The 26,482-nt window shown below is 40.0% G+C and overlaps 1 protein-coding gene across 1 annotated transcript; it reads right to left on the reverse strand.

Annotated features, from left to right (window-relative positions):
* Nucleotides 1-1,815: 1,815 nt before the first annotated feature.
* On the reverse strand, nt 1,816-26,043 carry pdzd2 (PDZ domain containing 2). The gene is made up of 27 exons (XM_061071988.1): nt 25,924-26,043; nt 24,978-25,456; nt 23,471-23,573; nt 23,060-23,428; nt 21,860-22,005; nt 21,346-21,478; nt 20,651-20,803; nt 19,993-20,092; nt 19,504-19,652; nt 18,610-18,729; nt 16,733-16,847; nt 16,515-16,588; nt 16,119-16,341; nt 15,812-15,929; nt 14,360-14,492; nt 13,397-13,484; nt 13,185-13,288; nt 11,935-12,097; nt 10,063-10,958; nt 9,731-9,875; nt 7,947-8,030; nt 5,351-7,721; nt 4,349-4,466; nt 4,125-4,226; nt 3,140-3,401; nt 2,794-2,928; nt 1,816-2,251 (listed from the first exon to the last, which is right to left on the reverse strand). The coding sequence occupies exons 1-27, from the start codon at nt 26,041-26,043 to the stop codon at nt 2,100-2,102; spliced, it is 7,155 nt and encodes a 2,384-aa protein (XP_060927971.1). The 3' UTR covers nt 1,816-2,099.
* Between the last annotated feature and the right edge of the window lie 439 nt (nt 26,044-26,482).

Genomic DNA, 26,482 nt, shown 5'->3' on the forward strand with positions numbered 1-26,482 from the left:
GTATAATTAGATGGTTAGCCGTTATTAAAAGAACTGCATCATCACTAAGATTATAACATGACTGTTAAAATTCCTGAAGAGTATATTGTTTCCATCTGACAGTGAAGACATTTGGCAGAAAAAGTTGAATGAATTTAGTACAGCGATAAAACCAGAGTCTGTAAAATGTTTGTCATGCACATAACATTTTTAATGAATGAATTCAAAGCAATTTAAAAATGTGCTGCAATTAAGCTTATAGGTCATTCATTGTGTACAAAAAAAGCCTATGGAAGTTCTTGTAGGAAATGTATACGTTCACTGAATCAAGGCATGTTTACAAAGACATCAGCACACAGTATGCCTCTTACATAACTCATTTTATGTACCTCATCTGGTTTTATTTCCTTTAAACACACTTTGTATACATTTTAAGAAATGTGCTATATAAATGAAATATATTATTTATATATCTATTGTATACATTTAATAACCTCCACTGGAAGTTACCACTGTTCACACTGAAACTGGTCAGTATATTCTGATAAATGTTCTCTTTTACCTTACATACTGCATACATTGTAAATCATGAATTCATCATGTGTTAGGAGTGACTTGTTTTTGTTTATGTAAACAGTGTTCCTCTCACTGTCTGTCAGGACATGATAGAATGACTTTTCTTAAAAGCTGTCAAAGGAGACAACACTTAAACAACACTGTGCATGACTCTTTTGTGTAGTGGAGATAAGGTTTCATAAACATGAGTAAAAAGATTTGTTCCAAGCAACACTTCACTAACAGACCAAGCGAACTGATTTATTTTGGGCTGTCTGTGTTCTTTTACTGCCATCTAGTGGTCGCTTCTTACACATACGCTCACGGTTTGTGTACTGTATAGGCTCAATTCATGAATTAGAATTATTCAAAACATTATGGTATTTCTCACTCTAGCTGAGTGTTAATCGAATGCTAATAAGTTATTTTGTGGCAAATTTCATGTCTAATGATTATTGAAAAGTCAAAGTGGAAAATTCTGTTTACAGTGTGTATTACACCCTATTTAAAATATATTAAAAACATATCCTTTTTTATTGGGTTGTTTTAGTATATTTCTCGTATAGTACACTATATATCAATCAATCAATCAAATTTTTATTTTTATAGCCCATATTCACAAATCACAATTAGTCTCTTAGGGCTTTAACAATCCAACACCCATATGCTCACACAATGATGCTCACACAATTATTTTGGAGGCCAGTGACACATAAACTTGAAGCACGAATGAAATGTTTTGAGTGAGTTCTAGCTTTTTGCAGCCGTGCAAGAGAATTGTGATGTCACAACGATCAACAAACAGTTGTGAGCAAACTAAGTTTCAAATATTCAACTCAAATTTTTTTGAAATTGTTTAAACATTGTAAGTCAAAGAGAACTGAGAATGAATAAACTGTCATTTAAATGTGTGCATAAAAACAGAATAAGGATTAGGTAGCCTAAAGTTTACTGCATTGGGTTTTTGCAGCAGTATTGTAAACATCATAATGTTTAGCTTATCTTCTGTAATACTGCCTGGGCCAAGATGCTCTTACCCAGTTACAGGTAGTACAACTCTGCAGTAACATTATCCACTATGAGCTCATATAGGAAACTACTACACCAGACTAAGGTACTGTTGAGTTACTTTGGAGAATTTACACATACTTCACCCCACTGAACAATTGTTATCACACATGTTATTATGCATACTACAAACAAGCCGAGCCATTCACCTTTTCACATAGTGACTTTATTTTAAGAAAGCACAACCAAGAACCATATTTTTATCATTCCAAAGTAAATCTACTGTAAACAAACTGCACTTCCCATCTGAAATAAATCAAAATTCAGCATTATTCACCACAATAATGAGAGGTCAATCAAATTTGACCTATTTATAGTACAAACACAGGTAACAAGACAAAACACAACATTTCAAATGGAGTCCATCAGAAAGTTTGTAAAAAAGTGGGGGAAAAAATTCCTGCTTTCTGCTGCTCATCCATACCCTGTTTTAAAGGAAGCTTCACATTGTCCCTGCTCAGGAGGTTTCCATATTTTGTTCATTACAGTCAGGTCATCTACTTGCGAATGAGAAGTTGGTTGGGTCCGTCAATAGTAGTTTTGATGATTTTCCAGGCATCATGGTGCATGAGGCCTTCCAGAGAACAGCCATTGACAGATAGGACCTCATCGCCAACTTCAATAAGCCCCGACAGCTCTGCAGCACCTCCTGTTGTAGAGGAGCACAGCAGTCCAGCTTAATGGGATAGTTCACCCAGAAATTAAAATTCACTCATTATCTTCTCACCCCTATGCCAAAGGGGTGTGTGTAAAGTGTTTGAGTTTCAGGAGTAAAACAGTGCTATTGAAAGCACTGATCTAGTGATAGAAAGTAATGTAGCTGCCACTAGGTTCTGCATGATTGATTGACTGCAAATCTTAAAAGGGTGGGAACCAGAGAACTGTAGAACAGACAAAAAGACATGAGTATTTTGGTTTTGTCCCTGTCAGGGTCTATTTGTTAACTGTGTTAGCTCTGTGCATAGTTGTTAACACAAAGATTGGACCAAAAGTCAAAAGGTTTAATAAACAACATAAACAACACAATTTAACTATGTAATATGATTATTAGTAGGTCCACAGCCTGTGGACCACAGGTATACTCCAGTCCACTGGGAATGGGCCTACACACATTACATCACTTTGTTTGATTCTTGATGAGTATTCACCTTTATCATGGACTTTCTATGAGACTTATAGAGGAAATTTCACCTTTAAAGATGCGTTTGACAGTGAGAGGCCTGTCTCCATGACTTGAAGACTTCCCCCCATCCAGACTGAAGCCCAGGCCAGCAGAGGTCTTATGAAGCTCCACCAGTAAAGCACCATTTTGACCATCATCCAACACTGAGAGATATTCAACACAATTACAGTAATGAAATATAATATATGAATTATTCAGTTCTTCAATCTGCCACCTCACTTCTAGATGCTACTTAATTCTAGTCTTTGTCAAAAATTGCGACCGTTTACGACTGGCGCTATCACTGGAACAACAAGAGCTGCTTATAAGGTTTGTAGATATTTATATTGTCATATATGCAAGTCTTGGACTAACCTGCCCTGGCTTCCAAAGACTTCCTGGGAGAATGCACACTGTTTGTCTGGCTGACCGAGTCACGTCTGTCAAAGAAACTCAGTTCACTGTCTCTCCAAATGACAACTAAGGCTTGACTGGTCAGCCTGGCCTGGTGAAGACAGGACACAGCCTCTCCATGGGTTTTACCCTCCAGACTTGTGCAGTTTATGGATAAAATCCTGTCACCTCTCTGGATCGTGCCTAAGAGGCTAGCTGCACCTTTGGTGAAGACTCGATGAACCTGGACACAAAGTTTCAGTATCTGTTACAGTACCAGCACTGACTGCCCACATTGTTTTCGAAACTAACATTAATCATCATTTATCTTTTTTTTTTTTTTTTTTAAATATAAAAACAGTTGTGAACAATAAATATTGTAAGTATTGGTATTCAGTTGCAACTTGCAACTTCACCACTTTGTCACAAAATTCTACACACTGCAACTTTAAACAGAGAAGAGTGTTTTGTTTGGTTTAATCACGGTAAATCGTTGGGTTTAATATGTCTTTTGCATGGGAGACTTGAGGACAGCAGGAGAAAATAAGATAAACATAACCAGACATAATACAAGAGCATTCACAGAATAAGAGATAATAACAGAAACTACTAAATAGATTTAAGCTAAAAATCTAATCAGCAAGTAAACTACGAAAACTAAAATATCAAATTCTATGTAATTCATTCCAATTTCTAAGGTGTAAAATTCAGAGGACTAAGTATAGTTAAATATGACATATACTCTCATGAGCAGTGACTAAACCTGACAGCTGAAATAAGGAGGCAGATTCTTCATAAATAAAAATGACAGAATTAAGTTTTCTTGTTGCTTGTGGTGATTGTTTTTCAAATATATACAGTGATGAGTACAGTAGTTTATAAGCACAAAGCACAAGGATAAATTAGGAAGAATAATTAACATATTTACAGTATATACAATGCCTGAGGATTTATATACTGTACTTACAGTTATTTCCTTCTGCTCAAGGTCAGCTCCACCAGCAATACTAAAACCAAGCCCTGAGCCCTCCTCTTTACTCAGGACAACAAGCTGAGTTTGGACATTAACCTGCAGAGAGTTTAGACACAGATTTTACATGACATAGGAATTCATACGGATATATATTGAAACTACAGAGTCTAAGGACTCTGTAAAATATTAAATAACATGAGTCAGTGGTGTGATGTTACCTCAGAGAGGGCCCTGGCCTCCTGAAGCAGGGACAACACGTATGATCTAGCAGTCAGGGAAAGCAACAGTGTTTGCAGCTTACACTGACTCACAGGAGAAGTACTGAGTTCCTTTAAACTGTGGACAAAAGGAGTCAAAATGAACACAATAACAACACCCCCCCCCCCCCCCATAAAAATGGATACAATAAAATGAGGCCCAGTTAAAACAGGTCAAAAGATAATTCTTACTTTAGTGTTTTGTTTTATAAACTAGTTCGGATGAGGACAACCAAACTTACCAAAACCAAACCCAATATATGGTGCATCCATAAAATGTATGGTAGTCAGTTGGAGATACCAAAATGCAGTCTATTACTTTCAACTATATGCACAGGTCTGTTAGTGCATCATGTTCAAATGCTAAATGTAGAGAATATGTAGGTTAAGAGTATGTAGGCTTGGCGTACATACCAGAAAAATGCTCCTCGTTATGAACTCAAGACTCATAGAAGGTGATTTGAGGTTACTTCACAGATTGTCATGAAACGTATTGAAATACATACACAGTAGTTATGTGCTGGAGCAAAACCACTCCCCCCTGGTAAATTAACAAAATTTAAAAATCTCTTATTGCTGATAGGTATTATTTATGAGATCAAATAAAGTAATCCTCTATTCAACTCAAAACAGGGAAATTTGCGGGGGGAAAAAGAAGAGCATAAAAAGAACTAACATTTTGACAAAGAGCAATCATTTTATGAAAAAGGTAATAATTTCAGAAAGAAATGCCATATTATATCTAAATATCTTTACATTATGTAAATAGCTTACATCTAAATATCTTCAGATCTAGTATGGCAAATAAATAAACAAATTATTAGTAATGTCTGTAACTATTGAGGCCTGCATTGTATCCCATTATCTCATATCTGAGTGAACAAATGTGTCAGATAAATGAATGAACATGAATATGAATTTAGCCACCATCATCATATGATAGTTTTTAACTGAACTACCCACCTGATTGACCAGCTGGGCTGTTGTCCAAGGGTCTCTGAGGGTCTATGAGGAGTCTCCTCAGTAGATCCAGGCTCTCCTTGGTTCGCCATGTTCACATCAACTTTTGTCAGGGTTGCAGAGTGTGGACATCTCTCAGTTGTTGTGGCATTCGAAAGACTTGTCGGATGGATGCCAGGCTCAGTGATATCTATGGTTGTACCATGCTCTCTGGCAAAGTCCTCTGTGCATAGCTTTTCCAGGTCAGGCATACTGAGAGCCCTGAGCTGCTGCATCCTGCTGCGGGGAAGTTTGCCATGTTTCCTCCGCAGCACCGGAGGGGTCTGTGAAGTAATCCCATCAGGCATATTTTGAACCTCAGCCTCAGGATTGTCCTCCAACAGGGGAGCTGTGTTGCAGCTTGTATCTGGATATTCAAGGTTCATTGTAATGCTAGACCTCGATTTACCAAAAGGAGGTGAGCAGGGGGTGGTAGGGGTTTGATTCGCCACATAAGAAGTAAAACCCCTTTGCCGTGTCTGGCAGCCAATTGAATTGACCAAACCAATATAACCAGCAATCCTTTGGTTAAGTGAGGCTCTATATGCCAGAGCATATGACTGAATGTCATTGTTTCTAGCCACAGGCTTGTCAAAATGAGCCAGATTTTCAAAAGACTTTATCTTATGTCGGACAGAGAAGGGATTGTAGTCTGTTGACAAGTTGTTGTTTTCTGTTGAGAAACTTCGCCTTTCCGTTGTCTTTATGTGCAGTCTGGATGTGCTGGACTTTAGGGGGCCAATTGTCTCCACAATAGAAGTGAGGTTTAAGCCATTACTTGGGGTTGAGCTAGTTTCTTTAGTAGAACACAGTGAATTAAAACCAGTGTTTAAGACCTTGGCATTTGTTTTTTCTACCGTAGAAAGGTCAGGAAAAAGCATTGGTGATAATCTTGCATGCGGGCCTCTTTGAGTGTGCTTAGATTCTTCTGAATAAACTTTTTCGTAGTGTGTCAGCAGTGGTGAGGATGGACCAGATAAGGGAGACAGCTGTACTTCTATGAATGTTCTCTGAGTGGAATGTTGGAGTGATTGGCCCTGTGGTTTGGCGGTTGCTTTGGATCCTAATTGGATGCCATTCTCCTTGGTTAGTTGCAGAGTTGGTAAAGTGCCATCTGCAAGCCTGTGCTCAGGTGTAACTTGCCTTATGTCACTAACTTTTGGCAAAGCAAGGCAGCTGTTCATATTAGTCTGGTTATTGCTCATCAAACAACTGGACATGTCTGCCACTTGTGATAATTTTGCCGACTGGATCAAAGAGGTATACGTGTTTGAAGAAAACTGACTTTCAGATCTGGTAGGTTTTTGGAGGGGCTCTTCCTGTATTTTGTTCTTACTCTTAATACTTAGGCCTTTCAGTTTGGGAGCAGTGTTTGGTCTGATTTGAGATTCAACCTGAAGTTTAAAGATACCGCTCCACACAGGACAGTCTGAATTATTAAGGAGGTTTTGGCTAGAGGTCTTGGCAAGTGATGAGGTAGCACAGGGGTTTAAATTAGTTCTATATTTCAAGACTTTTTCTTTGTTTGTCACGGATGCTGGCACTCTTGTGTCTGCTCTACTAATGCGTGAACATGAGGCCTCTGATTCCATTAAAGGTGAGAGGGTCAGGTTTCTGTTCAAATGCTTCTGTAAATCTGAGGTTAGCGAGGCATCTGCATGCAGATTTGCAGTCATTCCCTGTGTGAAACTATGAGCACCTGATGGGGAGGGGCTGCTGTAAATGCTTAGGCTACCAGATCTGGGTGCCAGACATTCTTGGTCAAAGGATTCAATGGCACTATTAATGTGGCACTCTGTGGAAGAAATGGGTATTGTACCATTTGGAGATTGGCGTGGTTGGTCTGTGGAGGAGTCCCTGAACAACTGAGAAAGCTGTAAGCACTGGCTTGTTGTCACAGAGTTTTCTTTGTAACCCGCTGAGACCTCAGAGGAAACCTGCATCACATCACTGGTCTGAGTCAGGTTGGTATCTTGACTGCTGCCATCTTGAAAAGGTGAGGACCCATTTGGTGACTGGCCTAAATAAAAGTGGCCACCTGCAGCAGGTTGCTGCGAATCAGAACAAAAAATCTCCACTTCTTCCTCATCTGAAGAGGGCTCATAAAGATTTCCAACACTGCTGACCATCATATTGACCATAACACTGTCAGTGGTGGATTCACTGTTTGAATCACTGTCATCTCCTATGGGGTACATCATTTCAGACCCAGATTTTTCCTTTGGTTGGTTCATATGTATAGTCTCCACAAGTTGGGTGGAACATTTCTCATTTCCTGCAACCAGGGTTGAGCAGTCCAGGGCACTGGGCTGCGTTGGAGCGTGAATGTCAGCCTCTTCAGACAAGGCCACAGGATGTTGGATTGAACTGCAGGGTATAGGCTCATTTAATGATGTTTTGCAGGAGGGTTTCATGTGTGTATTTTGATCAACACAGAGGCTCACTTCTGATAAAATGTCATCTATATTGGTGATGGGTATGTGAAAGTCATGATCTGTGTGGGCCGTGTGGTTGGAATTTCTTGAATTTGCACAGATTATTTGTCCTTCCTGGGATGTACCGTTAGCAGCTCTGGCTGGATTCCGTCTGATGGCTCCATCAATGCTCCCTGAAGAAATTATCAAACTGGACAGTTGATCTACAGCTGGAACCAGAAATGAAAAGTAAGCAGTAAGCAAGTGCCAACTAAATCATTTGAAATGACATGTTAGTTTTTTTCCCAAAACACTCCAAAAATTGTATTTAATCTTGCAACATAGTGAGGTTACATACAAGGGAGGCCATAGAATAGATAATACATGGATATTCAGGGTGAGGGGTGTTCAGTAATCCAGTGTCAATCTTGAATCTTATAAAAAGGTGATGATCTGTGTGATTTCTTCATAATAAACAAGCAAAGTCGAAATATCATTAATGAAAGCAACAGAGTGATCAATGAGAGGGTTGCTTGGTGGATACTAAACAAAGGGTTATTCCTAATTCACAAACTGCACAATAGGTGGTGTGTAAACATCTGTGGTCTGGTAGACAGAAATTAGGGTTAGGGTTAGGGTTAGTGATCAGTCCAGGAAAAATGTAGACAGATTTTCAGGTTTTCTTCAGGTGCTAAAGACTTGACTGCAGACATTGCTCTGTTTGCTGCAGGATATCACCATATAATTTATTCTGTGGCTTTTCTGTTACAGGCTATATTTGGGAAGACATAAAGATAAAGACTAAAGGATATTCACCAAATATACTGATACTACTGAACACTGAAAAGTGACATGAATGAAACATTTTCACAGTCATATGTTTTTTTTTTACTATATCAAATCTGAAATTGGATCAAATTTCAATCAAATGCAACCCCTTCACCAGAAAACTACCAGGTAGCTGTTTGCTAATCAGATCAACTGACCCCTGTGTGAAGATTGCAGTAAGCCACAGCAATGTCTGTACTACACTCCAGCTAAATTCACATTACTCTACTATAAAAGGAGCAGTTATTACACTACATACAGTGGTAAGCATACAGGGAGTAAAACTACAGGGTAACTCTAGTGTAACTAAAAGTTAAATATACTGTATAAGATAGTCACCATGGATAGAAAGCCAGAAGCTTGCAGGTTGCATTGGGGAAGTAAATGAGGGAGGGTGGATCCTACATCTTAGGTCAGCATAAAAGGGAAAGAGATGGTGCTCTATTGAAAGACATACTGAGTAGCATCCACTAATGATGTGTTAACAAAACAAGCAAAATTATACACCACACACATCACACTTTGGTGCATGGCTCCAGAAAACTCCATTGATAGAAAGAAAATATGATAGAGAAAGGGTCTGAGTAAATTTCAGAAATGCCCCTCTTCCCCTCAGCACCTGAAGGGGCGTGTATGCATTTGATTGACAGCTGGCATGATAAACAAGCGTTGTGGCGTACAAGTCCTTGGTAGACAGTATGTTGTGAGCAGTGGTGTTAAAGAGTTAGGAACACATGCATTTAAAAAGTTGCAAGAACATTTACATTCTCTTTATTGTGCTGCAGAGAAGCAACTAATAGCTTTAATGGGCCTCATGCAAGAACATCTTCATTTGTTTGTGCGGTGAATTTGAAAGAAAAGTGCAGGAAAGTGTGAACTCTACGATGAGTGCACATATGATGTTATGATATGATTTTATTGCTGGATTTCCTGCGTCCTGTCCACTCTCCTATACAAGTGTATGAACATACATAAAGCATCACACCTCAGTCCGAGATTTACTATCAGAGACGAGTACTAAGTTAAATGGAAAACAGTAGCATCGACACTGATACTGAATCGTATAATTACCCAATACGATGATTTAAAATGGAGGTCTTACCAGAAACTGGTCTCTTGACCTCCAAGCACAGTGTGATAGGAAGGTTGTGCATCAGATCACAGATTTCCTGGTAGCTGGAAGAACAAACTAGCTTTTCTCCAATTTTCACAATCTCATCTCCAGGACACAGAAGGGCTGAAGATCCCTGGAAAAAACAAATAAACACAAAAGATACAACTTTTTTCATTGAGCAATATACTTGCCAGTGCACAATCCATTAAAGTCAAAGTTGTTATTATTAAAATTTTTCAAACTAAGGGATTAAGCATAAGATCTGATGCATCCATTCACTAATACTAGAGTGATACAAAGAAAATAACAATCAGACTTACCCTTTCTGCTGCACCTCCAGGCTTCAACCCTGTGATGACAATTCTTAGAGGGGATGACATAATCTCCAGGTCAAGCCCGAAAGACTCGTCCTCACTTCTCCTCAGGGTCACAGTGTCGATGGCACAAACACCCAAGAGTTCACTTATCTCTCCCTTCTTACAGTGCTGATGGGATATCGACCCAGCAGCAACCCCAGGGCTTCTCCCACACTGTGTAGGCTGTGACAGAGAGAGCTCATCAACTTTGGACTTTGGCTGCTGGGGCAGGTTTGGGGCTTCGATGCTCATCATACTTTTGACCCGCGTAACTGCTTTATGCTCAAGCTTGGGGGAGCGCTTGGACTCCAACTGTCCATCATCTTGATTTGTATGGTTCTCACTACTGAGGGTCAGATTACTGGACACAGAGCCCGCACTGCTTGTCACCCCTGCTTTGTCGTCAATGGGACAACGGATGATTTCCTCTCGCTGTGAGAAACTACCATCGAGTGGTGTTGTCATATCATTGCTTCCGTACCTCTTTAAATCCCCACCATCTTCACTGTCTCCATCTACATCTAATGATGATGTAACAGATGTAGCAACAACACCCATTGAATCAGTTTTGGAAACTTGGGGAGCTTGGGCATCACTCAATTTAACAGAGTCAGATTTTGTTGGTCTGTGGGAGTGCTCAGCATTTCCAGTGTTGTCTGAGTTCTCTTCATCACTGAACTCTTCCGCAAAACACATCACTCGTCGCTGGCGGAGAAGTGGACTTCGCACTGAAGTGGGGCTAGAGACGGCAATGGGCTGGCAAACATCCTCTCCATGGTGATGAAGAGGGACAGGGGTCTTGTCGTGTGATGTGTTGTACACAGGACTACTCTCCACTTCTATTAGGGAAGGGGTGAATGCTGCGGAATAAGATGCAGGTAATGTCGTTTATTCAAAAAGAAAATATATCTTAAAAGAAAACATCTTAACAAACTAACAATAATTTTAGTGTTTTTTAAGGTCTCGACCTTACTATGTAAAGTGCCTTGAGATTAGGTATATTATGATTTTGTGCTTTACAAATAAAATTAAAATGTCTTGGCTGTCTTTAGTGTTGTAAATTTAAATCAAACAACGATTATGCCAATGGAGGGGTGGGTGAGATGTTTGAGTCCACAAAACACTTATGGAGTTTCAGGGGTAAACAGCAAATTCAATACAATTGAAGTAGCTGGTGACCACTTCGCTGTTCTTGTCTTGCGTGAACTCGCAATAACTGCAGCAGTAACTAGGAGGAGGACAACAGCGGACATTTCGGCTAAAAATTGAGTAAATGACACCATTTCGAGTCAAATTTGAATGTCGGGGCTTACGGACACTTGTTTGAAGAATCAATTCCCACCCCTCCATTGGCTTTGTGATGAGTAGATAATGAGTCCATGTTCAATTTTTTGATGAGCCACACCTTTAAAAATGTGCAAGAGTGAGGAAAAACTACAAAAAAAACTATTAACAGGTGGCAAAAAACCCTCTCCCAGCACGGACAGAAGGGCAATAGATGCCATGTATGCAATCTTTGGTCAATAAACTTGCTAGTATCTCTTGACTGCATGAAGAGACAATGATGGCTGGTTCAGAGCTTTGGAAGCTCAAAAGTCTGCATTGCAATTCTGACAGAAAGTCCAAATAATTGAATAATAATCTAACTGTGCATGAGAGCTAACCCTGGGACCATCTCAATTCCAGACTCAAATCTCTGTTCAGGTTCTTGTTTGACTTGATTGTTTGATGCATGGCTGCAGTATGAAAGTCACCGCACTCTACAGTAAGCTGTGATCTTGTCCAGGTAACCAATTCCAAACATTTTCCATGATGATCAAATGGTTTAAAATGTACCATGTAGCTGTGACGTGCTGTCATCCATGGACGTACTGCACCTCTGCTGGTGGAGAGCCTCGTCACTGTTCAAGCCCATGAGCATGGAGTCAGACAGGAGCGAGTGGCTGGACACGTCCTGGGAGAAGTACTGAGATAACTCTGTCTCAGAGCTCAGGGAGCCCTGCTTCAGAGTTGTGAAAATGGAGGAAGAACAAGTTAAGTGAAAGAAAAATTAAAACCACAACTTACACATTTTTTAAGTAGTTTTCCATAATTTCACGATATTGAAAGTACATTTGACAATGTGCACAATAAAACAGACAAGTTTATTGCTGAACTTAAAATATACAGGTAAGTAGAAAAGATGATCACAATGCAAGTACGTGACAGTTTAACTCGATTGTACCGATCAACAGTTGTTCGCGGTAACACAGCAAGAAAGATAGAAACATATGTAAACATGCGTGTAAAAACTACAAATGTTATATGGAGGAAATCCTTCAAACAAGTTTGGAGGATCTAAAGGATACACGTGCGGTTGGTGTTGTTTTCATCCTGTGAGTCTGTTTGTGTGACATCTTATAAAATATGGGAAGACCTACAGCAGCAAAAATTACCACAGAGGTGGTTTTGAACAATTTGACAGATGTCTGTCTGTCTAACTGTGTGCAGATAGACCACCGTGACATTGTCTCTAGTGCAGTCACAAAACTAAAGGTATGTATCTGAGATTAAAAAGTCGACAATATCCCCGCATATTAAATCCATGGCCAACTTTGTTTTAAGATCACTGTATCCCAGTCTCAATATTACCCATCAACTCAAACCCCTTTACCAGATGGTATCTAGTTTGAATTTGATTATGTTTATTTTAATTTACATTACATTTTATTCTGCCTTTTCAATAAAACAGTCGGAAAACATAAGTTAAACTCTCAATTTCAAGACTTTTAAAGATTTATATATCTAATTACTAATGTAAATGATCTCAACAGTACTTACTAACAACAATAACAGTTCTTGGTTGTAAGATCTCATTCTTACATGAGATGGTGTATGTTGTGAACTGGCACTTTACAGATAAAACTGAATTTAATTGTGTCCTTAAGATATTAAGGGGAAAACCAAGAGTTCCCCCGACAAGCAAACACTTGGCAACTGTGGAAAGAAAAACTACCAAGAATGTATACATATTGTATGCTACATCTCCAAATCTCTCAAAACCAATGAACTAAGCAATTATATCTGAATCCTACATGAACACGTACTCTGCTGGCAGGCTCAAGGAATCTCTTCATGGTCCAGCTGAGAGCAGGGGAGCCACTTCCCTGTCTGTCCTTCATCGTTGGGTAAGGGCTCTTACTGGACAGACCTGTGGTTTACAACAGAGGCAGTTAAACCCAGAGCTCAAAAAGCCAGAGGATTTTCAAAAGGAGGTATTAGAGGAAGCCAAATTAAAATGTAGGTAAACATAACAGACCTTGGGAGTAAGTTGAGTGTCTGTTCCTGCTCATTTTGTCCCTGTGTGCGGATCGAGCTATAATGTGATCCATCTCCTGTTCTGATACCTGAGAAATATAGAAATGCACTTTCGTCATGATTGATAAATAGCATTGTCTACGTTATGTTTATGCTGCCCTCTTCTGGACAACAGAGAAATGAAAAAGACCTCTTAAAAGAATAGTTCAGCCAAAAATTATGATTCACTTATTATCTAATCACCCCTATGCCTATGGAGTGAAGTGTTTGAGTCCACAAAACACTGCTGGAGTTTCAGGGGTTAACACTAACTAACCCTGTTTACCCCCTAACCCTATCATTTTTGGGTGACCTATTCCTTTAACTTGAAGTCTGGTGATATAATTTAAAACAATCAGTTTTACATTAACATTTTAAACAAATGTCTAAACGCATTAAAAGTAGATTTGAATGTGGATTTGACGATACAAAGTTTCATTCTTCCTGCAAATGGTGTTGAGCCCAAATATCTGTTACAGGTCTCTATGATAACAAATGTGTCAATTCTGAAATAAATGAATGATTGATCCACTGTTCATAAAAAGTTAAGTTTCTGAAAAAGAATGGAGAAAATTTGCTGTGGCAAAAAAAAGGTTTGTATGTTGACAGGACAATAACGGGTTAACTTCCCCAGTCTTATGTCAACAGGGGCGCCTGGATGAAACGCTTTTAAGAGTCGCCGTCCTTATATATAATGGGGCATTGAATAAATACATTTACTTGGATAAAGGTAGTTTAAGATTACAGACTCATCTGCTTGGTATTAGTTTTTCTTTTCTTTTTCTTTTACATGCTCTGAACATCTGTGGGACACCAACTCCTGAGTTCTACAGATTTAGGGGCTCCTACACATCTATAGATATTTGTTTTAAATGCTAAAAGAGAAAGGATATGTCCATAGAAACGAAAACAAACATTGTATTACCTTAGGATTTGGGTGCCTGCTAATAATGAGACTGACTGGTCCTGGGCCACATTCACTGAGGATGGCATAAGCCTCACCGAGAGCAGCATGTCGAAGACTGTCTGAGTCAACCTCCAGTATTTGATCTCCCCGGCTGCAAGGAGAAGCACAACCCTGTCAAAGACCTCACTTTGTAACTTGCAACAACATCACGACCAAAATGATCTGGTTGTGAATATAAAAAGAGGAGAGTATTGAAGTTTGTTTCTAAAATGTATTGATGCCGGGGAGTTTTGTGCATGTTCATATTTTGTAAACGCTGAACTGAACAAATAAGTTTTTCAAATGATGAAAAATGTGAGTGTGTCCTCAACATCCACAGACACACAGGCCCCGGGGCTCCACCCCCACACACAGTGAGATGAGAGGAGCGTTCACGTGAAGCAGTCGGTAAGTGACTTAGTTGAAGAACAGTGGAAACAGACAAAAATACAGAGTTTCTCCACAGCTACACAATGAGCAGAAGGTTGGTTGGTTTCCTGTGTCCTCCTCCACTCTGACCTGCTCTCATTTGAACTAAAAAACAGAGTTTATAAGGCTGCATTTAAACACAATGAAAAATAAGTCATCAATATTTTACGGCTCAGTACAACATGAGTAGTTCACAACGCTCACAATCAGGACAGTGTTAAAGTGACCGGTGCGACACTGATTCATGATCCGACACCATCGATTAATAACTAAATATGATTGTAAGTTTGTCATCTACTACATCATAACCATCCCAATCAAATTTAACTAAAATTTAACTGTGAGGTGTAGGAGAGATTTGCACTGGTATTATTTAGTTTGAGGAGCTGAAATTGGATTATTTGGAAAATAGTTATATGTGCTGCCATGACTCATGATATGGATCCGCAGAATGCCTGCATATTGCATCAAGCATACTTTAATACTTTTGGCACTTTGAGCACATTGTACTAGATGGTCTGTATTTATATAGCACTTTTCTAGTCTAGATAAACACTCAAATCATTTTACAGTACAGTTAGCCATTCACCCATTCACACAGTGCATCTATTAGCAGCACTTTTTTATTCTACAAGGGGCAGTTCAGGACTCTTTCCCATGGACACTTTGGCATGCAGATGGGGAAGACTGGGATCAAACTGCTGACCTTCTGGTTCGTGGACGACTGCTCTACCCCTCAGCCACAGCCACCCCAGATGAGACCTACTAGATTGCACAGATGATCTTGTGCACTAGCACTTTGTGTGTAAGGCATATTCAATCAATCAATCAATCCAATTTTATTTGTATAGCCCATAGGGCTTGAGCAAGGTGTGATTTGTACGATTTTGTGTGTTGTTCCTGGTAGGTACATTGCAAAAAGAGGGGCAATAAGAATATTTTTCTACTGCAGCGGCAGAAGTGCATGTGCCGGTCCTGAGTGAGACTACATATAAAGTTTACCTGAGCCTGCCATCCATCTTGGCCACAGATCCCAGTGCCAAGCTGTGGATGTAGATGCCAGGAGCAGAGTTTTCCAGGGTCAAACAGCAAACTCCAATCCCCAGACCAACACCAGGCTCTAAATAAATCAACATTCACTATCAGAGAAGAAGTGTTCTCAAAACAGAGATCACTGCAGATGAGACCTTTGTATGACATTTGGCAAGAATATGTCATTCATATTATCACAACGGCAAAAAAGCAGCTAATGATACACTATGTACAGTTCAAGTATCGATGAAGGGAATTCTTAATTAAGTCAGCTAACCTTTATTAAGTGTGACCTCCATGATGACACAGTCTTTTGGACCGGGACCAGGGCCCTTGCGGCCATCAGCCTCTTCAGACCCTGAGGGGACAGGTGTTCCTCCACTGGTATTGGAGTTTGGTGAGCTGGAGCGACTGAGGAGGGTGGGGGTCGGACAGGGTGTCAGGCTGGGACTGCGCAGACGAGTTCGAATCGTCAGTGTCACAACACCTTTTTTCAATTGCTGTTGGATGAAATAGAAGTGAGGTGTAATGCAGTGGAGATGAGGACAGAAGTTTTCCCCAAAATGAGTAAAAATGTGATCCACTCAGTGAACTGAGCAAAAGAACTTGTGAGCAAAACATTTTACACACTCATTTTAAAGAATGTTAAACTTTTTACAACATGAAAGTCCACCTTGAAGGTCTGGATGGCCTGTTGGTGTGTGAGTCCTTGGAGAGACTCTCCGTTCACTTCCAGAATCTCATCTCCTGCACAGGGAACCATAGAAATAGAATGAGATGCATGTTCAGCACATGTGTAAATGTAGATGACTGTTTCTCTCGTAATACATATTTTAGTTTCCTACAACCTGGACTCTCAATTCAATGGAAGAGAATGAAAAGTTAAGTTACCCTCTTTCAATCGTCCATCAGCTGCTGCAGCTCCATGAGGAAAAATGGTTTTAACAAAAATCCCCATCTGACCACGTGCTGAGTCCTGCCCACCAACAATACTGAATCCTAGGCCCTATGAAACATAGATCCCAATACATTTCAGATGGAACAGTTTTTCGGACAATATTATTTTGGCATATTCACAAGAGTAATGGTGGTGGCTTTGGACATAAAATGCAATCATTTTATCCCCTCAAGATATCATGTGAGCGTGACGGATATCCACATGTATGGATGGACAAATCAACAACATAATGCCTCTGTCCACCGTCGACAAGAGGCAGTGTAATCTCTGGACATGATGACGGCGTATCATAGGATTATTATTATTATAGTTATTATTATTGTTATAGTTATTGTTATTATTATTGTTATTGTTATTATTATTATTATTATTACATAGACCGCAGAAATGATACTCCAAGTATGTTAAGTATTAAACCTACCATTATAAGAACTAAGACACGATAAGACTATATTATAAATATGAATATAACATAGGGCTCTGGGGCTTCATTTATAACCCTGCGTTCGCACAAAACAGGGCCTGAAAGATGCGTACGCCACATCTCACAAAGGCGTCGGGATTCATAAAAATAAACTTAGCGGGAGTATGTGGTTTCCAGGCACACTCTGACCCATGGGTACACACATTTTGGAGGCAGGAAAGTGGCGTTGCAGACGTGAGGTGGGGAACTGAAGCCAGATTATTGATCCACAGCGTTATTTGTGCTCATCCGACAAAACTGTTCCATAAGAACTTTCAATTGAAAAATATATAAAACAACTTAGAGCAAATTACATTTAAATACCATTCAACAGCAGAGTATCAACGAGTGTGTGTAAAATCCCTGCAGTGAACGTGACTGTGCGATCAGGCACAACAAGCGCACTGGAGATCACTCACAAAAAAGGTAGAAAAACTATTCACTTCATGAAAATAGATATTAAGACACATAATAGCAACATTTGTGTACAGTGACATTGGGCCTCATTTACTAACCTGTACGCAAAGTAAGTAAGAAAATAAGTGCTTACGAAATCGCCGCCGGATTCATGACACGTGCACACCAGCCGATTTTGTACTCACCACCATGCGTATGTTTGTGAATCAGAATCATTCTAAATTGACAGATGCGTGTCCACTCTCTGCAATTAGCATGCTGCCATGCCTCTATTTCTCCATATAACGAAATCCGTTGATCATTAAGAGAGCGGTGTGCTCAACAATTGAAGTTATAAGAGACGCCCCCAATAAGTTAAAAACACAAGAAAATCATAACAGCAGAAGTTGAAGGCGACACTAAGCAGACGTGGGCTTGTGGAATAATTATCACAGCTTTACACTTTAACAATAATCACTGATCACAAGTTATTAGGACACATAAAGGACTGACGTTTACTTGATCTCTAGAGTTTATCAGACACATGTTAAAACCTGATATACAACACACACACACACACACACACACACACACACACACACACACACACACACACACACACACACACACACACATTTCCTAGGACAGCCAAGCCTTCATCATTTGTGAGTACGCATGGTCTGAGGAAGTTCTAAATCTGTTCGCAGAGTACAGACAAATTAATGTACAAACATATTGATGAATCCCAGATTTATGCGTCAAACGTTTGGCCGCGGAACACTATTGCAATCGGTAAGGAAGGGTATGATTAAAGATCAAACATAATTGAAGTGATAGTTGCGAAATGACACACTGTGGTTGTACAGTGGTGTACAGTCTGTTTGTGTGAGCTTACATACACACAAATGGAGTACAGCTTTATTCACTTACATGTCAAAGGAGTGCACTCACCTTGCCCTGGCCTTTCATCAGCACTATGCTGGAGATAATAGATGGCTGTGCCAGTCGCCATGGAGACTCCACTTGAACAGTGCTCAGGGAGCGGGCTGATTTCTTAATTATCTGATACTCCTGAAAAGGTGATGGATATAAAAAGCAAAATAATATGTCAAATTTATCTTGTAAAAACAACATTGTCTTTTATTTGTACTCATGGTTTGATGCTTGATGACTTAAAATGCCTCCTGTCTTTTTTGTAGAGACTTCACACCTACAGCTGCTAAGAGCTGAGGTTCTTAATGTTGTCGCCTTCTTTTAATTTCTCTCCCTCAATTATCCAAATCTGTGATTAGTGCAGCTCTCATGGTCATTGTTGTCATGACACAGAGTGAACAGGCTTTGTTCTGGTGTGTGTGTGTCTGTGTGTGTTTGTTTGTGTGTGTGTGTGTGTGTGTGTTTGTGTGCCACGTGTACCAAACATTATTCTTCAAGCATAATGCATGTTACATACATCATCATCAAACTAGTATTTCATATCAGGAGGTTGGTGCTCTGTCACTAGGAGTTACTTACTGTCACTTACTAATCAGATGGAGTTGCATGTGTTTTCTGACAAATCATGAATCAGGCCTTGACATTCAAGGTAGAAATTTATGAGCTGCGTTGTTTTTTCAGCGTTGTTGCAGGTCGTGCTGCGGTTTATCTTGCTAAACTAACATATTTAACAGAAATAGCAGGCAACTGCTTTGTAAAAAAGGCTCTTGATAATCTAAGCTAATGGTCTAAAGCACAAACAGTCACTTGATTCAGAAAGACTGGACTTAGTCTCTAAATGAATTATGAGTGTGTTTTGGACATAACATGTGATAAACCAATCAGATCGGCAGCAGGGAGGCGTTCACTGACCTGTCTCAGTCCAGCAGTATCTAGTTGTTGAGGTAGAGAGTGTTTACGTCGGCCAGGCGGAGGCTTCTCGACCACTTCACAGCTGCTCACACCGTTCTCCACAAACAGCTCATCATCCTCACCCACTGACTCCAGGCGACTGCTCCCCCCTGATCCAGGAAATACAATAATGTCATTCCACTGCAAAGAAGCAGCAATTTCAGTATGGCATTATATTTTTTTTCTAAATGACTTCAGATAAAAAAAATCTAAGTTAGAGGCAAAGTGAATAATGTCAATAAAATGTAATACAAAAGGAACTGTGCTTTCACTATCTGGGGCAACCCTAAAGAGCCCTAAATCACCTCCAATAAAATGAGTACAGTTTCTGTCTCTATCAAATATTATTCAGGGAGCAATGCAATTATTTCTGAAAAACAAAGATTTCTTTGCTTAAAAGTAATTTTTAAGGATTTTGGTGCTAATAACCTGTTACTGTGAGGTACCAACCTTGGGATCGACTGCAGAGCTTCATGGGTGTGGGGCTGCTGCAGGATCCTTTGGGGGCCTCTACCTTACTCTGTTCTTCGAGTTTTTCCGGGTTAGATAACTGCAAGGTGACACAGAACGTAGGAAACGTTCAGGAAATCTCATGTTAAACAGATATGGATTTTCTGATATCTGACATTACTATAATTAAGCCACTCAACAATTTGTATTGAATTTCCCAGTATATAAATAATTTTCATGAATAGATTATCACATGAAATTAAATCTGAATATAGCCTATATTGTATAGACCTTGGTACATTAGCCCTGTGCTGTTTCCAGATGAACAGTTCTTTGCTTCGCTACTGTACTCAAAGGAATCTGTTGAGATGGTTCAGTCCTGTGATCAAAATACATCTGGATTACGCCTCCATCTGGATTAAGTAGGGCAGTCCCAGAACACACTTGAGGGATTATGCATCCCATCTGGCTCAGGAAGAGTTGAAAATAGTGAGAGGAGAGGAAGACCTGTCCAGCTGTCATCACAACCTTTGACCACATTACACTAAATACCCCCTGGTGCTCACTAATTCTGCTTTGTGGGCTGGATCGATTTACATACAACAAAGAAATTCTCCCACAGATACATAAACATCTACTAGAACATATCTGTCTATACCAGGAAGGGGTTGTGCAGATTTGTGCTGCTGTTGGAAATCTGAGGTGAACGCGGGACAGCAGTGTGAGACAGAGAGGACGAGGAGCTGCAGGTGCTGACCAGGTCTGGCAGACTGGTGGAAGGGAAACGCTCAAAACCCACTTCTGACTCCTCCTGCAGGGACAGAGATTATAGGTAAATGTATTGTTAAAATCAAGGGAGTCGAAACTCATGTGTAGTATATGTGTATGTTAAAAATATACATTTATATTTGTTTATTGGCAATTTCTAACAGGACTAGGAAAGAATACTTGAGGTGCATCTTGTAGGACCTATTAACACCTTAGGAGAAACTGTTTCCTTTCCGTCGACCCACATGAATCCAATATAAAAAAATACAGTTTTCAGAAGAGTAAAACAGCAAATGTTGTTTTCATAGAACAGGAAAAACTAATTGGCAGAAGGCCACTCTGCTCCGTTTCCATCTTATAACTCTTCTAGTTTGTCATTTGTGTTTTGTCCATTGTTGTTGTTCTGTGGTCCTGTAGCAGCTGTGTGTGTATGTGTGTGTGTGTGTGTGTGTGTGTGTGTGTGTGTGTGTGTGTGTGTGTGTGTGTGTGTGTGTGTGTGTGTGTGTGTGTGTGTGTGTGTGTGTGTGTGGGGGGGGTGTGTGGGGGTGTGGGGGTGGGGGGGTGTGTGTGTGTGCGCACGCTTACCCTGTTGGCCACCACCAGTTGGACCAGACCAGTAGTAGAGCGGAGAATAGCGACAGCCTCCTGATGAGTGAGACCTACCAGAGACTGACCATTTATCATCAGAAGCTCATCACCAGCATGAAGACGCCCGTCCCTGAAACACACACACATTTAAACACAGTAACATATGTTATACTGTACAAACATACACACACACATTAGCTCTTCTTTAATCCTTTGAACTCCAAATAGAAAATGTTTTGAAGACATTAATATAATTAAAGTGTATGGGTACAAAGCAGAGTATTTCTTGAAGACATTTGTGCTGAGAAAAGTTTGAAATTATAAAAACAGAATTTAGATTATAGCAACAATTCAAACATTTAGAAAATAACTTTAAGTAATCAATGAAAACAGCTAATCATTTTACTGAAGGAAGGAGCTCATGTACTGTCAAACTCATAATGATTCACTGGGGAATGCAGAAAGAGACACACAGACAAACACACAGAGTACTAAAGAAAAGTAGCATTACCTGTGAATGGCGCCCCCCTCCTCTATATGAGCTATAATGATGCCATGAGGCGAGCGCTTGGAGCCCCGCCCCCCTGTTATCTGTATTCCTAGGCCCTCCTGACCTTTCACCAAATGCATCTTCCAGATGTGGCTGCCATCTCTGGGCTGCAAAAGAGCACAAATAAACACACATCAATCAATACATCATACATTGTGAAGTTGAAAACATTAATTTAACTAAATTGAATTCATAAAAATGTGACAGAAAGACCAAGACAGCTTAATCCTTAGACTGCACACACAGTCTGCCACTATCGCATTGTGTGCCTTGTACAGGTAACAGGTTATGTATTCTTCATTCAAACATAATTATGTTGAGAAAAAATCATAATCAGGATAATACTGCTAATAATAATAATAATAATAATAACGATAATATTGTGTTTGTGTGTCCACAACTGGAGTCATATAGTCAGTGAGTCGCCATTTGAATGAAAGAAAGCCTATAATGATGAACATTCATTACATTACATTTCATTTAGCTGACGCTCTTATCCAAAGCGACTGACAATAAGTGCATTCAACCATTAGGGTACAAATCCAGAACAACAAGAATCAAGTAAGTACAATTTGCTTCAAGAAAGCCAAACTACAAAGTGCTGTAAGTGCCATATAAGTGCCACTAAAAATATATAGTTTATTTTGTTGTTTTTTAAATTTGTTTTAATCCAAGGTGCAGTTGAAAGAGATGTGTCTTTAGTCTTAGGAGGAAGATGTGTAGACTTTCTGCTGTCATGATATCATTCTCAATCCTCTAACCCACATGCTAAATCACCGTCCCATCATAACAGTTGTTGCAGGGTTGGGATACTTGTTATCCTCTCAGACATCTGTACACAGATCTGTTGTCTCTACTGGAACAGGTTTTTTTGGATCCAATAATGTGTTACTTATCATCCACTACTATGAATGTGTTGCAGTCTCCTACAAGCTTGACATTATATAACCAAAACTAATAACTCTTTCATGTAGTCATGTAGATGACTACGGTTAAATCAAAGTTTTTTCTTCTAAACCATGGTTGTCTTCATCTGAAGGTATCTATGTGTTCTGGTTGTTGCAGCATGTGTAGTGCACATATGCAGAGAAAACCTTAATGCTTTGGGGCCTCCAAAATACTTTTTTGTTTGAATGATGGGCCACTGTAGGAGAGTCTCACCTGGCTTGAAGAATCACTGCTGAATGAATCCATTTTGCATTTCAATGGCTGACTGTGACACCTCGCTGGCAGTGTGGCGGTGCCTCCACTATGCAGATGCTGAGGAAGTGCTCTAACCTGAGGAAAGCTGTCTGGGCTTTCTTCTGTGGGTGTATGTGTGGAGATGATGTAACCCGCGTCATTGCCTGGAGAACTGACTTCTGCATTAGTGGGAACAGAAGAACTGTAACCATTGTAGCAGCTCTGGAGTTCTGAGTCAGTACTGTCCCTGTTGTCTCGGTTACAGGATGATCGTGATATGACACCAAACTTTCTTGTGCGTTTGCAGGTTGCTGGTGCGTCAGAGGGTTCAGAGGCAGCTCTGCCTAGCTGCTGGTCTTCAAAGCTGTCATTGCAGACATGGGTACTAACTATGCCATTCACATCACAAGGAGGGAGGGGAGCCTTTCGTTTGACTCTCCGCAGCATGATCAGGTAGACACAGCCTCCATTCCAGCACTGGTCAGCCAGGTAACTGAAAAAAGCATTGAAAGAATACCGTTGTCATTACATACAAGGTGAACATGTAAGCCACATTTGAATGAATTCCAACAAAATTGTATTACTTGTCTCGTTACTGTTATAACATTTTTTTTGTTAAAATTATCGCATAGGCCATCATGTAAATTACCAGGAGCGAGAGAAACGTGTGTGTGGAGACGAGGTGGAGACTATACACACATGTACATACAGGCCCCGGGGCTCCGCCCCCACTCACTGGCACAACAACACACAGTCAGATACGAGGAGCAGGAGCAGCTCGTGCACATGAAGCCGGTTAGTGACTTTGTCGAAGAACAGTGGAAACAAACAGCGAAAATACAGAGTTTCTCTCTGGTCCACAGCTGTTCAACGATCAGAAGGTTGGTTTTGTATCTTGCTGGAGATTCTGTGTCTTCCTCAGCTTTCCTGCTGACCTGCTCTCACTTTAACTAATAAACAACTAGTTATCAGGATCTGATCAGTACATGAAGTAACTTAGTGTTTGTTTGATTCGCTCCAGAGTTTATGAGACTGCATTTAAGCATCATGAAAAATGACTCGTCAACATGTTGTGCTATGTAAATTCAGAGATGTGACGCACACAATCAGGACTCCGGTTAAATTGACCTGAACGATAATGATCTGACACCATCGATTAATAACTAAACACATGATTGATAAACTATGAACGTTAACTAGTTCATTTTCATCTCTATAAACTGAACTTTGAACTAGTTCTTTGTCTGAACTGGCACACTGATTGAAAGTTCGTCATCTAAATCATAACCATCCCATCCTGTTTCCTGAGCTGGGTACATATACCCTGAGCCAAATGTTTAATATTGATTTAAGAGCAATTTTTGTCAACAAGGCCAGAAAGTCCATTTTATTTATTGTTTTGGTTGTTGGTGTGTTTTATTCTATTAATGGTTTAATTATTTAGTATTTTATATTTGTAAATAATGAATATTTTTAAGAATGGAAAGTTCATTGCTATTTGAAAGGGTGTACTTGCAGGACTAGGCTCTTTCAGTGGAATGAAAATGTTTTAAAATTATGTTAATAATATAATATATCACAATAATTTCTGGGACAAAATATCATCCAAAGTGGTGGTGTTCTCCATTAAAAATAAACATTCAAGCTATCTTTATTTGTATATATATCAATCAAAGGTTTTTGAGTTGTTTTTGCATTTTTGCCTCAAGTCCACCTTAAATCCTAAGAATTTCTTCACAATATCTGCATTCACTTAGAGAAAATATGAATCGGATATTTCAACCATAGGCAACAATATAATGATATAAACGAAGACCAAACCGAGATTTTTCATGCAGTAGATATCGTTTATGTATTTCTACTGTGATTGCTTCAGTTTTCATTGAAGTCATCTGACCTGGCTCCACTGACGTCCACTCCAACCATCAGCTGCCCATTCAGAGAGAGCAGTTCATCTCTAAGCTTAATCCTCCCACAGCGGGCTGCTGGGCTCCTCTTCTTCACCTCTGTCACCCAGATGCAGCCCACATCCATTATGGGGCCCTGGTCCCGCCTCCTTCTCGGCCCTCCCTTCTTTCTTCCATCAGGGTCCCCAAAAATTGGGATGTTCCCAAAGCTGAGGCCAAACTCAGCAGTATCCCCCTCGTCTTTACCGAGGAAAACGGCATGAACCTCGACATCTAACCCCTCTCTGCAAAGGGATGGGCTCGCTGACGGAGCTGTGTCCCCCTCCATGAAGTTGAACTTAATGTACTCCACCAATTTCTGAATGGCAGCCAGACACAGGGACTTGTCCTCCACATTAGCACTGCTAACACTGCTGCTACTGCACACACTATCCCCTTCCCCATTCTGGTTGGAGTCCTGATCCACATGCTGGAGGAGGAAGAAGAAGAGTGACCAGTGAATGAAGCTGGATAACACTTCATGAAAAGCCTTTAACAACTTAATGTTCATTTCATACTACTGATTGTTTGCCTAACAACATTCTGGTTACTAGTTTGCAGTATATCTTTAGACTCATGCAGGGAGACTACATGGATCACATAAGATGTTTTAATTTTAACCACATCAAAATTTCCACGAGATTATCATTAGTAATTTTGGACCATCACACAACAAATTAAGTGACAAAACAAGTAGTCACAAACAAAATATTAGATACAAACTAAATGTGAAATTGATAGGCCACTTCACATAGGTCTTGTGGGATATACATGTAATTGTTATAATCAGTGTTTTGCTCACCACAACAGTGTTCAAATGTGGTGAACTTTAGAAAGCAAATTCGCACCATATATGATATTTAAGTAAAAACACAAGGTGTGTGACATACAAAGTACCTTGATGCCAGAACTGTCCTGATTCAGGTTGTGCTCCTGCTGGGATCTTGTGCTTTGTTCCCCCTGCCAGTCCTCCAGCAATGGGAGGATGCTGAGGGCGTTTTCCTGAGTGATGGGCATCCTGGCATCCTGGGCCTTTTGTTGGGTTTCTCACCAACAGCTCCACTGATGATTCCAAAGGTTAGTAAAGGCACAATAACCAATGTAGGCTGATGGCACCCAAATCCATCTCTGAAGGAGGCTGGCTGCAGAGAAACTGTCCAAACTCTACTCTGAGATTTCCAAAAGAGCCAGGGTGGAAAGTAATGGATTACTGGCTGTACTTTTGTGCTGTGGTGTCTGCAGCACCAGCTCATTACCTAAAGACAAAACAACAAGAAGTCACATTGTGGCAGCAGATAGAATGGTAAACAATAATCAAATAAGATTGAAGAACACATTTCCACTAAATCCTAACCCCTTACCATACCAGGGAAGATTACAAAATAGTATAATAACATTGTTGGGGCTGAACTTAGAACAATGTCTTGCCAATTCGATATGTCCTTTCCTGCTCTGT

This window comes from Limanda limanda, chromosome 5 (assembly GCF_963576545.1).
Source record: "Limanda limanda chromosome 5, fLimLim1.1, whole genome shotgun sequence".
Classification (NCBI taxonomy): Eukaryota; Metazoa; Chordata; class Actinopteri; order Pleuronectiformes; family Pleuronectidae; genus Limanda; species Limanda limanda.

What these genes read in the sequence shown, in the direction of transcription:
- pdzd2 (XM_061071988.1), bottom strand. Translation starts at nt 26,043, where the DNA reads ATGCCCATCACTCAGGAAAACGCCCTCAGCATCCTCCCATTGCTGGAG. An exon ending in GTGGACGTCAGTGGAGCCAG is followed by an intron (nt 23,574 to 24,977) that starts GTCAGATGACTT and finishes TGCTTTTTTCAG; the next exon opens with TTACCTGGCTGACCAGTGCT. An exon ending in AAGATGGATGGCAGGCTCAG is followed by an intron (nt 14,493 to 15,811) that starts GTAAACTTTATA and finishes TTCTCCTTGCAG; the next exon opens with CCGGGGAGATCAAATACTGG.